The 13,848-nt window shown below is 38.5% G+C and overlaps 1 protein-coding gene across 5 annotated transcripts; it reads left to right on the top strand.

Moving 5' to 3' along the window:
- The first annotated feature begins 2,906 nt into the window (after positions 1–2,906).
- Positions 2,907–10,274, top strand: LOC122305487 (50S ribosomal protein L16, chloroplastic). 5 transcript variants are annotated; one of them, XR_006241148.1, is made up of 3 exons: positions 2,907–3,126; positions 3,781–3,835; positions 9,424–9,658. XR_006241148.1 is itself a non-coding variant. In XM_043118056.1 (3 exons), the coding sequence occupies exons 2-3, from the start codon at positions 9,501–9,503 to the stop codon at positions 10,052–10,054; spliced, it is 438 nt and encodes a 145-aa protein (XP_042973990.1). In that variant the 5' UTR covers positions 2,929–3,126; positions 9,470–9,500; the 3' UTR covers positions 10,055–10,274. The 5 variants fall into 5 exon arrangements, 4 of the variants coding, with proteins under 4 accessions (XP_042973990.1, XP_042973987.1, XP_042973988.1 ...); XM_043118056.1 differs by lacking the exon at positions 3,781–3,835 and adding an exon at positions 10,029–10,274 and having other exon boundaries at positions 2,929–3,126; positions 9,470–9,912; XM_043118053.1 differs by lacking the exon at positions 3,781–3,835 and adding an exon at positions 10,029–10,274 and having other exon boundaries at positions 2,930–3,126; positions 9,424–9,912.
- The last annotated feature ends 3,574 nt before the right edge of the window (positions 10,275–13,848 follow it).

The following is a 13,848-nucleotide window of genomic DNA, read 5'->3' as shown; positions in this document are numbered from 1 at the left end:
CATTATTATCAGCACAAAACTGACAAATCGAGATTAAATTCTTGGTAAATAACGGGACACAGAGTAGTTTGTGTAACATAAATTTAGAATGAGAGGAAGGGAAGAGAGCTGAACCAGTGTGAGTTATTGGGAAGGACGAGCCATCACCAACTTGGAGTTGATCAACACCATGATAGTCTGCAGTGTGAAGGTTCAAATTAGCAAGATCACTCGTAATGTGATTCGTCGCAGCTGTGTCAGGATACCAAGTATTGTTTGGGGTATAGGTGGAGGCAGTATAGTGAGCAAAGGCAGGAGCTATAGAGGTGTAAGCTTGGTTGAAGTGATAGATGCAGGTGAGGGCCGTGTGACCAATCCTGTTACACACTTGACAAACTGGTCTGTTGTCAGAAAAGTTAGAGGAACTAGTTTGAGAATTACCTGGAAAGGTGGGGGAACCACGGCCACGATTTGAGCGTCCTCCACCTTTGTTGCGACCATTGTTTTGGCGGCCATGCAGTACACGACCACGGTTGAGAGGTGAGGTTCATGAGAAAAAGTTGGCTGACATTTCAGGAGAGGTAAACAAGGAAGCCGTAGCAGCATGGTGCTGTAACCTTGCTTCATGGGAGAGAAGATAACCAAGAAGGGACTTGGTGGAAATGGGATCTACTCTGGTTGTGACAGATGACACTAATGGGTCATAGTCCGGTCCAAGACCAGCTAATAGGTAAGGGACAAACTCATTTGAAGGAAGAGGACATCTAGCTGCAGCCATTATGTCTGCAAGACCTTTAGCTTTTTGGAAGTAAACAGAAATGGAATCAGATCATTTCTTGAGAGAGGCAGGCTGTAGTTGAATTTGGATTAACCTAGCTTGAGAAGAAGAGGCATAGGTGGACTCAAGAGATAACCAAATTGCATGAGCCGAGGCACAACCCACTACTTGAACTATAACAGACTCAGATAAAGATGAAATCAATGCTGACATGACCAGTTGGTCTTGTTGAAGCCAAGCTTCATGTTCAGGATTAGGTGTGTTGTTGGGAAGAAAAGCTGGTGGAGGTGGGTGAGAACCATCGACAAACTTGAATAATTGTTGGCCCCGTAGATAAGGAACCAGTTGAACTTTCCATAATAGGTAGTTCTCAGGGTTGAGTTTAACAGATAAAATATGGGAAAAATTTGGTGAAGGTAGGGAGGGAAGAGAGGAAGGGGAAGAGGAAGAAGACATAGTACCAGAGGAGTCGGACATGGTTTACTATGGAGAGGAGAGGAAGAGGATGGACGATGAGTCCTAGGAATGCTCTGATACTATGCTAAAATTTCTTGTATATTTAATTTTCCTACGCTGTTACAATGAGGCAGTGCATCTATATATATACAAGAGAATTGAAGGAATATTCCCAATACTGGTACATTGTACAACTAGCAGAGTGTACAATCATAGTGGATGGTTTGTTGTAGTAATCTTGGACTGTTGTGGTTGGTGCATTGTACGCTGCATGTGCTGCATGGGTTGTAAGTGCTGTAGCCTGCAATCTGCAGGACCATGTTTTGCATTCTACTGCATGCACTCGGTGGACTCCTCTGTTTTTACTACAGGTTGTGTGCACTCCTCTGTAGTTGCTGCAGGCTGTGCACCTTGGCTTGTATGGGAAGCATGTATGACTTGAACACATAGTAGCACTACCCATTAAAAAAAGGAGCTTTGTATCTAGATTACTTCAATGAAGAAATTGCCTTCGTCATTGTCGAGTGGTTGAAATCACCGTCGAGTGATCTAGCGTTGGATTAATGGGTTTTTTTGGTTTGAAGAAATCGTCAAGTGATGGGATCACATTTCACTTACTACTTGCATGGAGGTGTGTCTACTGTCTAGTGTGTTAAAAACTAAGGAGTAGAATTTTCCAAAGTTGTGTTGAGCAATCTGACTCAACATGCGTTATTCAGAATTGATAATTTTTTTTAATCGTAAGTCATGTTTATTAATGAATTAATAGTTTAAGGATTTAATTAAACGAGTCGAGTTAGGTTTAATATAATCTGAATTCCAACTTAACATGAAATAATCAATTTTAATATATGATTAGTAGGCTCAATCGGAAAAAAAGCTTGCACAGATCACACTATAAAATACTAGTGCAAAATGGTTCTTCACTTTATTACCTATCATCACACTTACGATTATGAACACTACTTCCAGCTTAAATAATAAGAATGGAATGTAGACGCATCTTAATAGCGGATCGCTGCTTTGATCAACATGCATATACATTAGAGTTTTGTTATTTACCATTTCGCATTCCACGCACCACAATTCAAAATTTTTATTTCTATCCTAATCCGACTCATTTAATTAAACAATTAAGATCTTTAAATTGAGATGATATCAAGTTAAATATGTGTCGTATATAAATTAAAATTAATTAAACAATTCAGACATTTTAATTCTAACTCATTAATTTCTTATTATTTTCACGAATTTTAACTAAAAGTTATCAGTTCTAATATAGCTAAATTTTTTTATTTTATTGGATCCACCTGGCAGTCAAATTTCCAACCGTGCAATTATTAAAGTTGTAAATCCACATTATGGTCTAGTTAATTGTACAAAAGGCCCATTTGTGGCCCTCTTAGGACACTGCCAGTATCTAAACCTAAGAGCCCAACATAAGATGATCTTTGGGTCTTTTGTGGCCCATTAACAGCCTCTGCTAAATTCTCTAGGCTTCGACGCACACATCCTCCGTCCCTCTTGGAAAATTCAACTAACAAAATACGCGGTCTTGGACACGTGCTGACGTGGCAGTGACGTCATTATTATCTTAAGAAAAAAAACTTTTTTGGTTTGAAATTTCTGTGTGGCAAGTGGGCTGTGCATAAAAGGCCTTGGGCCCGATCCGTCCGTAATATCCGATATCACCCGAACAAAGTCGGTTTCATCGGGTCAAACTCCAATACGGGTTTAAACACCACATTATCGGTCGAAACCGATCACCGGAAACACCCCATCTCTCTGGTCTCTTCTCCTCAAACCCTATCCACCGACTCCATTCCTCCCCTCCATTAGACATCATCGTTTCTGTTCGCCATCGACCATCTGTTGCTGCTCCACCTTGCGTCCAGATCTGCACGCTCTAACTGGTACTCTCTCTCTCTATCTCATTTTAGAAAAATTCAATAATCAGTCATTCATTTTGAGCGTTTCACTGCTCTCTTCATCTCTCATAGATATCTGTAAGTTTGGCCTAGCCCCCAATTTTTTGGCCTCTAGTTTTTTTGTGTACTGCAGATTTTGCTGTCTGGGAAAGTTTTTACTGTTGTTTCCAGAGAGTTTCTTTTCGGGTTCCTTCATTCTGATTCTATATCTGTAATGCTGCTCTTGTTTATGCTTTGTTGTGTGCTTTTTAGGTGTTGCATGTGTGTGAGCTCGATCTGCGACTGTTGTCTCTGTTTCTGCTTCTAAAGCTTTGAGGCTTTAACTATAATCGACTTGTTTTTTGTTTTTGTTATTTTAAAAAATTTTAGAGGCTTTACGAGAAGATTCGGTCACTATTTTTTTTTTTTTCGTTTTGCCCTGGTTTTCGTCTCTACTGGGCATTTTGCATCTTTCTTTTCTTTGTTGTGCTCTTGTTATTTTTTTTCCCTTTATTAGCTGTTTGTTTAGGTAATTTTGTTTTGTTTTTTATCCTGTCTTTTGAACTTGGTTCCTGCAGTGTTTTTGCTTTTATTCTCTCTAGGACAGTTTATTTGGGTATATAACGTTCTAGCAGTTCTTTTGCCCTCTTTTGCTTGCAGCGTTACTGGAATCTCCGGGGCTTGCTCTTTCAGCAGCGTTTTGTTGAAATCTTAGGTATTATGCTCTGTGAATAAATCTTATTCCTACTTGCATGTCTTGTTTGGCTTAAGGTGTCTCCGAAAACTGCTCCTTGCATGTCTGGTTTGGGTTAATGTGTCTCTAAAAACTGCTCCTTACATGCCTGGCTCTGGTTAACGAAAGTGGGGACATTTGTGACTGAGTAGGTTGTGATTTCTAGTTTCTGTCTTTTCTTTTGATTTCGCTTAGTTTGACATGGCAGTTTTTACACATCAACTCTAGCCATTTGGGTATAATAAAGTTTCATTGCTCTTTAATGTGAACTTTTTTTTTTCTTTGTTGTGAAATTTTCTATTTTGTTCTGAACTACGGTTTCATGCATAATTGGTTTGATTACAATAAGTTTTAATATCCAGATTTTTTTTTTTTGGTTGGAAGTAGGGTACGTTCCCCAATAATTAGGAGACTACCGACCAGTATCATGATTTTATGATCTGCAACACTACAACCAATATATACTAACAGCTCATTAACAGGAGCTTGCAACCTGACCATGACATTTTCACTTTTTTTCACTCTCATAACTAAAAAGAAAGAGAGTTAAGAATATTTTCAGTACAGTATTCTCTGTTTGGGATTTCAGGGCCAGAAAAACAAAACAAAAAACAAATAGCCTAGCTCCAAGACCAAGAGTATATAAATTATTGTCTTTACTGGTACATCAACCATTAATTATTCTGATCTAAAACAGGGTATCCTTAATTAATTAATTTGCAATCATGTTGGATTGTCTGCGACTTAGTCCTCCTATCATTCATCAAAATGGCTGATTTCAGACTCGAGCGAAGAACTTTCACACTACTCTAAGCTTATGTCCTCCAATAGTTGTGTTTTGACTTTGGTTCTTATGGTTAAGATAGTTGTGTTTTGACTTTGGTTCTTATGGTTAAGGATCAGCAATAAAAAGCATTTGCATAGTTTGTCTAGCTTCTTGTCATTTTAGTTTTCCTCTGAGCTTTTAGTCTATAAAAAGTTTGCCTACTTGGTTGGATTACATGCCCTTTTGTTTTGCATGGGTTCTATTGCTTTTATCCGAGTTGGGAGTTTTGGGGGATGGAATATACAGACCCTTGGGCTGGTTTTCTTTTTGGGGCGGGGAATATTTGAAAAGTGCCTTATTAACTTTTGTTAGTAAACCTGTACTTATATATATATATATATATTTAATCAGTTAGGGAATACCTACAACATAACTTATTTTAGTTATGGAATATACATACCTACAACCAGACTGTTGATTGTCCATGGTTCATGATTTCTTCATCATTTTTAATCTTACAAATTATAGTGCAGTGCATAAATTATAGTTCATGATTTCTTACATTATTTCCTTTACTGAAAGAAGGAACAGCTGAAAGAAAAGGCACCAAAAGCTTGGCATGTGGATTTGGGGGTGTTTTTGGGGGGGGGGGGGGGGGGCGGGGCCCCAGAGGAAGATCCGACCCGTCCGTACAGACCTGCATGTACGGACGGGTCAGGTCGGTTTGGCGTGCTTTGGTATCCGGGTCGGGTCGGATCAGGCACAGATCCGACTTGGCATCATCGGGTTGCAGGTCTAGTGGCAACAAAACCCTAGGATACAGTCCAAGTCTTCCGTTTGGTGTGGATTTTATCTAGCTTTTGATTTCTCCGGCTGGTTTGGTGTGGATTTTCTCTAACTTTGGATTTCTCCAGCTCTGTCTCAGATCTGTTTTGGGTATGTGCTTATTTATCTCTTCTCTCCCACCTACCCGTGACCACCCCTCTCAGATCCTGATTCAATGTCTCATTTCTTGTTTAGCACTTGACCCAACTTTCGCAGTTGATTGATATCAAAATTAATTTAAATTGTATTACTAAGTTTCTTCCCCTTCTGTCATGTCTCATTTGCTCATATTAATTTCATGGTCCGATTCCAAGTTTATTGTTGTCATATTTATCTTCTGTAATCATCAAGAATTATCCAAGTTGGTGTTCATGACTTCTTATAGAAGAATTTATTCCCTGGAAAGCTCTTTGTAGAAGAATTAGGCTCGTCCACCATTTTGTGAAGAGTAAGCATTACCCAGAGAATAGAAAAAAAAAAAAAAGATTACCCAGAGACTAGGATTTGAGAGATGCTATAAGATGTGTAGAAGAACGGAAAAAGCCTCTAACTTTTTGTTCCAACCGTTTAAATTGACTTTGTCCTACCAAGAGAAAAATCAAGGGTTTGACAGATGGGATATTTAATATTTTTGCCCACGGGAGTAAAAGCTGTAGGTTTCTGAGATGGAAGAAGCAAGAGAGTTCTGCTCTCTCTCTCTCTCTCTCTCTCTCTCTCTCTTAATAATACAAGACTGACGAGGCGGTGACACCTATCCACTGCCATGTCAGTGCGTAAAGACTACATTTTTCGTTTGTAAGTATAGCATTTTCCATTTTAAATACACTGGCCACATGCCTATGGACAGGCAAATGTGAACCCATCACTCGACGGCGACTTCCTCACTCGATGGCAATTTGCTCAAACTGCACCAACCCATCACTCGACGAAGACGAAGGCGACTTCTTGAGTCTGGAGTAGTCTGGGTACAAAGCTCCTTTTTGAAATTTTTTTTTTTCATACTTGTTGAGTAGTATTTGGAACACTTGATTTCATAGATCTTGATTTGCGAGGGAATTTATTTGCCCATTTGTGAACTCTTGTATTTACATTGAGCTGAGATCATTTTATGTGAAATCGATTTGTGGGCACACAAAATACACAGCTTTTCCATAATCAATGGGGAATGAAATGCACAGCTTCGGTTTATAGTTATGTTGGCTGGTCGTGGGGATTTTTCAATCTTCTGAAATGGAAGGAAGGAAAAATCTCGTGCCGTTTTTGGCTCCCTGGTTTGGGTATTATTTTATTTATCTAAAAACATGCCAATGCCAATGCCAATGTTTTTCTCAAAAAAAAAAAAAAAAATGCCAATGTACACGCAGGCCAGTGTGTTAAAATTCAGCGTGCTCCGTAGCACAACTGGTCCCTCTTCTCTCGTCATTTTCTCTCCCTTTGTCCGGGCCAACCTCCTCTCTCTTTCACCCCTCGTAGCCACAGCATCCTGAAAGTTACGAGTTGGTGAATATCTAAGGACGGGGCCAGCTAATCTACCGATCTGTTGTGACATTCACCAGGTACGCTTCGCCTCTGCACCTCTTCTGCTTTGGCGTCTGCTTAACCTGTATTTACTCCGCTGAACCGACAATTCGGATTTAAGTGGATTTCGTTTCAATTTTTCTGAGCATTTCCTGAAACGGATTAGGTCACTCTTGTATTTCCTCGATTTGTTCCTTTCTCCAATACTCTAGAAGGAAAAAAGGAAAAGAAGGAACAGATCCTTAGGCTTAATGTTTAGACGGCTCTCTGTAAATTAACCACCGAATAAATCCATTTTCATCGAAATTAACCCGTTGTTTGGAGGTAAAATTAATTTTTTGGAAAAATGCCATTTGGAAGTCCTCATTTTAACACACCCCCGCACACCCTCGATTTCAGCATACATTTTTTTATTTGCTTTCATTTAAATTGAATCCCCTTTGCTGTCTGATTCCTTCTTTCTTCAACGGAAACCAAAGACCCTAGAGAGAGAATGTCAGGCTTCCGAATGTATTCCTAGGGCTTGACGGAAACCACCTCTTCATGGTGGAGGGTGGCCAGCTCAATGGAAGCTCTGCTCAGAGGCCTCCAATTCTCTTCACGTTTGACGGAAACCAGCTTCGGAATCTTCACCTAGGGTTTCTCTCTTACCATGCTCTCTCTCTCTCTCTCTCTCTCTCTCTCTCTCTCATAGCTTGTCTCTATTTTATTTTTTTTATCTGAAATCAGGCCTGTGATTATGAAGACCAATGGTGATGTGATTAGAGCTGGTTTTTGTCTGAGTCTGTGATAAATTCAATTTTTGGTAGATAATTATGAATTGGGTCTGTGATTGTTGTGAATTAGGGCTGTGGTGTTGATGCTCTGGTTTTGTATTGGAAGCCAATGGTGATGTGATTTAGAGCTGGTTTTTGTTTGGGTCTGTGATTTTGAATTTTTGGTAGATTATCATGAATCGGGGCTGTGTTTTAGAGCAGGTTTGTGAAAAACTCCAAGTCCATGGTGTTGATGCTCTGGTTTTGTGTTGAAAGCCAATGATGATGTGATTTAGAGCTGGTTTTTGTTTGGTTCCGTGATTATGAATTTTTGGTAGATTATGATGAATTGGGTATGTGATTGTTATGAATTGGGGCTGTGTTTTAGAGCTGGTTTGTGGAAAAATCCAAGTCCATAGTGTTGATGCTCTGGTTTTGTCTTGAAAGGGAGTGAATTTTGTGATACCCCGGATAAGACTGTGACTCGATATGCATACATTTACCAATGGAACAGCAAACCAAGCATTGCCTCTTGTCTAAAAAAGCTGCATGGTTATGTTGCTTCATTATTTGTACAGATATATATTGTTTGCTGATTCATAATTGTTCAGATATATATTGTGTGCTGAGCATTACCCAATTATTATTTTCCACATTTCCCTTTTATAGCCTATTGTTAAAGATGTCTACAGACTACAACTGGCACGATTGTAGCTAGCTATGAAAGAGGTGTATGTACCACTTATAAATACAGCTATACTCGAAGTCTTAACCTAGGAGGAACAAAGAGCTCTTTTTTTTTTTCCCCTATCTATATTGATCTATTAAAGCTCAAACAATTGATCACATAAACTCAAAATTTCCAGAGTGTTTGTTACTCTTCACTTTTCTTCCTACTATTTTTGGCTCAATATGATACCAATTGATAAGACAACCCTATTTTCCACAATCTGACTTATCAATCCAACACCACAACTATTTTGTTATAATGAAGCTTCATTATCACACCAATAAGACAAAAGGCATTGCATGGTGTGCAGTTCCATGTATGCATAGTGTTGTCAATTCACTGGAAAAATCCGAATACCATTTTTTATGGAAAAATCCCTTCACCTTGAGATCTAGCATTACACAGAACAGGAAGATAGATAGATCTTTATATATATATATATATATATAGAGAGAGAGAGAGAGAGAGAGAGAGAGAGAGAGAGAGAGAGAGAGAGAGAGAGAGAGAGAGAGAGAGAGAGAGAGAGAGAGAGAGTTTGCATTTTATTTATTTTAGATCCTGGTCAGCTGGGAGTGTGGTGTGCTCTACTTTAGGGGGCTTCCCTGTATCAGAATTGTAATTTTTATATCTAAAGCCAAGCTTGTTTCTAGGCTAATATTATTATTTTGAGAGAGAGAGAGAGAGAGAGAGAGAGAGAGAGAGAGTATGCTTGTTTGCAGAAAGGAAGAAGGGCGAATGAATGGGGCTTCTGTATGAGAAAGGATTTCATGCGGTAGGTTCCTGTACAAGAAAGGGAGCATTTTATTTATTTTAGATCCTCGTCGGCTGGGAGTGTGGTGTGCTCTACTTAAGGGGGCTTCCCTGTATCAGAATTGAAATTTTTATATCTAAAGCCAAGCTTGTTTCTAGGCTAATATTATTATTTTTAGATGGTTGGTTCTTAGTCTTGACTATTATTGATGGGTTTGATATGCAGGCCTGTGATTGACTTTGCTTATCCTGTGCTTGATCATTGTATATAGTTAGATACATTATATAAGCCAGCCGAACGATATGGATAGATCTTCCAAAATGGCTCTTGGGTGGCTGAAACAGCGTAAAGGAAGGATTCACGGAGTATCTTGTAGAGGCAATCGAATCAGCTTTGGCAAATTTGCTCTTCAGGCACTTGAACCAGGGCTGATCTCATCCAGACAAATAGAAGCAGGGCGGCGAGCAATTACCCGAAATTTGCAGCGGAGCGGAAAAATATGGACTCGAGTTTTTGCAGACAAGCCGGTAACAGCAAGACCCGCGGAAACACGCATGGGTAGAGGGAAAGGAGCCACCAAATATTGGGCAGCTGTGGTCAAACCGGGGAGAATACTTTATGAAATTGGCGGAGCAGTAGAAAATATAGCCAGAAAGGCAATTTCAGTGGCCGCATCGAAAATGCCCGTACGAACAAAATTCATCACTGGCTCTAGTGAGTTTTCCTTCATAATACCATTTATGTTTGTGAAACTTTTTGCATTATTTGACTTGTTTTGCGTGTGAAACTGGGATCGGGACTGCATGTTACTTGATCTGATTTGTTGGCAGGTACACCTTCGAAGGGAGAAAATTAGTTTTCCCTTATCAGAAAGGATAATGGTGATTGCAGGGATCATCCTTCTAAATGCTGAGCATGCAGAATCAGCTTTGTTTTTGTGCCTAAAAGCTTCATTATGAGAATACTTTTGAATTTTGTATTTGAATCAATCTCTAGATTCATGGCGCATTGCACTTTTTGTGGAATTAGTCTTGCTAAGCAATCCATGAGTGGAATAAATTTTTTTAGCATGAATATCTCAGAATCTTAAATTACTTTGATTGACATGACATCCTAGTTTAACTCTTTCTGAGGGCATTTTGGCATAGAAATAAGGACAAAAAGTTGCGTTCCTTCTTGATTTACATTTATGAAAAAAAAAGTTATGGATCCGGGAATTTCTGTTTAATACTGATAATGGCGTTGGTGAGATTTGTTTTTCTACATATATTGGATTCGGTATACTCTGAAGATTTGTGAACTTCTACCGATGGAAGTTTCTTCCTTCAGGGAATACGGTTCTTCTCATATGTTTGTTTATTGTCCTTGTTTCAGCTCACGTAATTAATAAAAGAGCTTTCATTATTCAGCTTGATCTGTATTGCTTAAGCAATTATTCAAGCTGTGGCATATTTGGAGCTAAATCAAGTACAATAATCGCGCAATTAGAACTCAAAATGTGACCAAAGAACACTCATGAAACAGGCCTGCTATTCTAGAAAGAAATGCAAGAATCACAAGAGCTACAAGGAGGAAGAAAACCAAACTAGGCAAAAACCATAGTATGCATCTTAACGATCAACTAATGGATCGAAGTTACTGCAGGCAACTCACATCTTTCCATCAACTCACATAGGCAACTGATGAGAGAGAGAGAGAGATGGAGGAGAGAAGCTCAACTTAAAAGCAATCAACAAAGAATCAATCACCAAACAGAGGATGATTAACCTCAATAAAATGTTTCTAGTCAAGGGAACCAATCAGGGCTTCAAGCTATCATGTCACAGAATGTTGAGGAAACAATCGAACTGGCTGTCCTGCATATAAAAGAAAAATGAATAAATGGATATCTTGCAAAACAACTTCTTAAACCTAACCTGCATAGAAATATACGTCATACCGATAGATATGGCCAATTAAACAACTCTCACTTCAAAACCTCCTCAAAGTTATTTTTCTTTTTTCTTTTGTTTTTGGGTCAAATCCTTGAGTTATTTCTGACTCAAATCAAATTAGTGGATATTCTGTCCATACTCGCTGCCTGATTTCCGAGAACAGTGGCATGTTAATTCCATTGTTCTCTCTTTTTAATTTTAAATTATTTTACTTTCACTTGAAGTGATCACTATATCTGATTCTTCATTAATCAGCTAATTTTATTGTGGTTCCATGTTCTCTCCAAGACGGGTTTTCCTTTACCTGGTTTGCTCATATATATATATATATATATATATGCTTGTATGATAAGAAAGCAAGTTCGTGCGTTGAATGCATTTTTTAAAAAAATGGTTAATGAATAATGTTTTTTTGGCCTTCTTTCGTAATAATTCTGAGCTGGTACTCATGTCTTGTGTTTTGCTTGCATCATAACCATCTGAAAAGGGTGACTATTTATTTATTTATTTTTTAATTTCTTTAATAAATCTGGCCAGTGACGAGTAATAGACTACTGAAGTGTAGGGGAGGAGTTAAAGATTTGCATTAGACTGCTGTTGATAAATACTTATAATTTCAGAGTGAATTCAGTGTTATAAGTCTGGTTTTTTTTCTACAATGGTTGTGGATTCAATTTATTTATACCCAGAGAGCACATGAAATAACTTGCTGTTAATTTTGTTTATTGTTGTCTGGTTAGGAAATGAATCCTTGTTTGAGATGGGTAGTACCGTTAAATGCACTGTGGCTTACACACTTGTATCAATCTATATCTTGCCCCTCTTCTAGGGGAGACCATGGACATCATGACAGCCTTGCAGCTTGTGCTGAGAAAATCGCTTGCTCATGGTGGGCTTGCCGTGGCCTTCACGAAGGTGCGAAAGTGATTGAGATGCACGCCGCCCAGCTTTGTGTTTTAGGTTACACTGTTTAAAGCTCTCTGCGCTGACCACAATGTAAATTTGATGACAGTTCCTAATGCAAAGTCCCTAGGCGAGTGGGCTGGTGTAAGTATATTCCATTCGGAAAATTTTGATCCTTTTTTTTTTTGTTTTCTTTAGATACTTTTATACTTCATTTACTTTCATTGTTTATTGTTTTTTCCTTATTTAAGATTTTTCAAGAAATTTATAGCCATGATCAAAGTTTAAATTAGCTGGACATTGAAAAACAAACAATATGTTCTGCTAATTGTTCTTGTAGAGTTTAACATAGAGAGGTACCCCCTTCTTCAAACCTAAGATGCCTGAACCTACAGTTCATCTCAGGCCCGTCCTTTGACCATTAGGTTGCACCAGGTAATGGTCCCACTTAGCTGTTCATGCATTTGGTTTCTACTTTTCACCGTTTAACCTACCAGCTCTCCAATGGTTAACAGCAAGATGCTGCTAACACCTGGTTCTCACTTTTAGAGGATGTTTGAGGAATGAGATGATATGAGAATTTTATAAATAGTAATAAGATAGTTTAAGTATTTAATCTCAGCAAGGATTTATTGTCTTTGGCAAACAATACAATTTCTAGGACAGCCTTTGGAGAACGGAGCAAATTAAAAACGTAGATGAATTCATAGTACTATGCTCAAGGAGATGATGATGATGATGCTCAGTCAAGGCTTCAATGTTCCTATTTTCTTCCCTTCAGTTAGATTTCTTTGTTTCTTTGCCGGGATGAAGCGTGCCTTGGAGAGATTATACCAACGGATTGACAAAATTCTGCAAGATATGATTGACGTACGATCATATATGTAAGAAGGAAATGATGAAGAATGATTCCCCATTCAAGGAAGATCTTATTCATGTGTTTCAACTCCAGAAGTCGAGGAACACTGGCTGATCAGGGCCTTACAAATTGAAATGTATACATGTAAAGTACTGGATGGCTATTCACAAAGTTAACTAGGGGATATATGGTTAAGAAAGAAAGCAAGATGTCTCCTTGAATGCTAGCAGTTGGAAATCATATGTAATCAACCACCTTATATTATGAAAGTTGCTTAACAGACGGAGCTGGCTTGCTATAAAGGCATAGAATCGTTATGTTCCGAAGTATCTTCTTGGTTCTGAGAGTAAAGCATGCACGTTGTGTCTCATATATCTATGCTAAGTTTTGAGACTTTATAGACAATACTTTTAACACTGATTAGTCAATGGGCAATGCTAGGGACACTCCGTGTGCACAAAGCCCTAATGTGAATGGTATTATTACTGTCCATGTAAACAGTGAAAGTACTGTTCACAGTCATAGTACACATGCCTACATAAAATTAAGAAAAAAAAAAAAAATCACAAATCACATATTGGTTAGATAGAGATGTGTGGTATAAGGCTTCTATATAACATTTCTCAACATTGCGAGCAGCTAACTTCCATCAGACACAAATTCTGCATGGTGGTGACCAATTCTCGTTATGAATTTATGAAATGCATTCCAAAATTTTCCTCTTACCGAGATTTTGGTTAGTAGTGGCGAACAGAATTGAGAAGGAGCAACTAGTTGTTACTTCCTTTAACCCATTGATTAATCCAATAGGGCCTTAAACCCCTCGATTACATCAACAGACATTGAGCTACAATTCAAGTGGTCCTGCCAGCAAAATTCCTCCTGGTGTTATTCTGACAAGATTGTGTTTAGTACTTTGTTCTCCTTGAAAAGGAAATAAAGAGAAGACTTATC

Source organism: Carya illinoinensis, chromosome 3, assembly GCF_018687715.1.
Source record: "Carya illinoinensis cultivar Pawnee chromosome 3, C.illinoinensisPawnee_v1, whole genome shotgun sequence".
Lineage (NCBI taxonomy): Eukaryota > Viridiplantae > Streptophyta > Magnoliopsida > Fagales > Juglandaceae > Carya > Carya illinoinensis.
This window is presented reverse-complemented; position numbering and strand designations above follow the sequence as displayed.

Bases quoted from the DNA above. Each gene is read 5' to 3' on its own strand.
- LOC122305487 (XM_043118056.1), top strand. From the start codon at position 9,501: ATGGATAGATCTTCCAAAATGGCTCTTGGGTGGCTGAAACAGCGTAAA. The intron at 9,913-10,028 runs GTGAGTTTTCCT...ATTTGTTGGCAG, and splicing joins AAAATTCATCACTGGCTCTA to GTACACCTTCGAAGGGAGAA.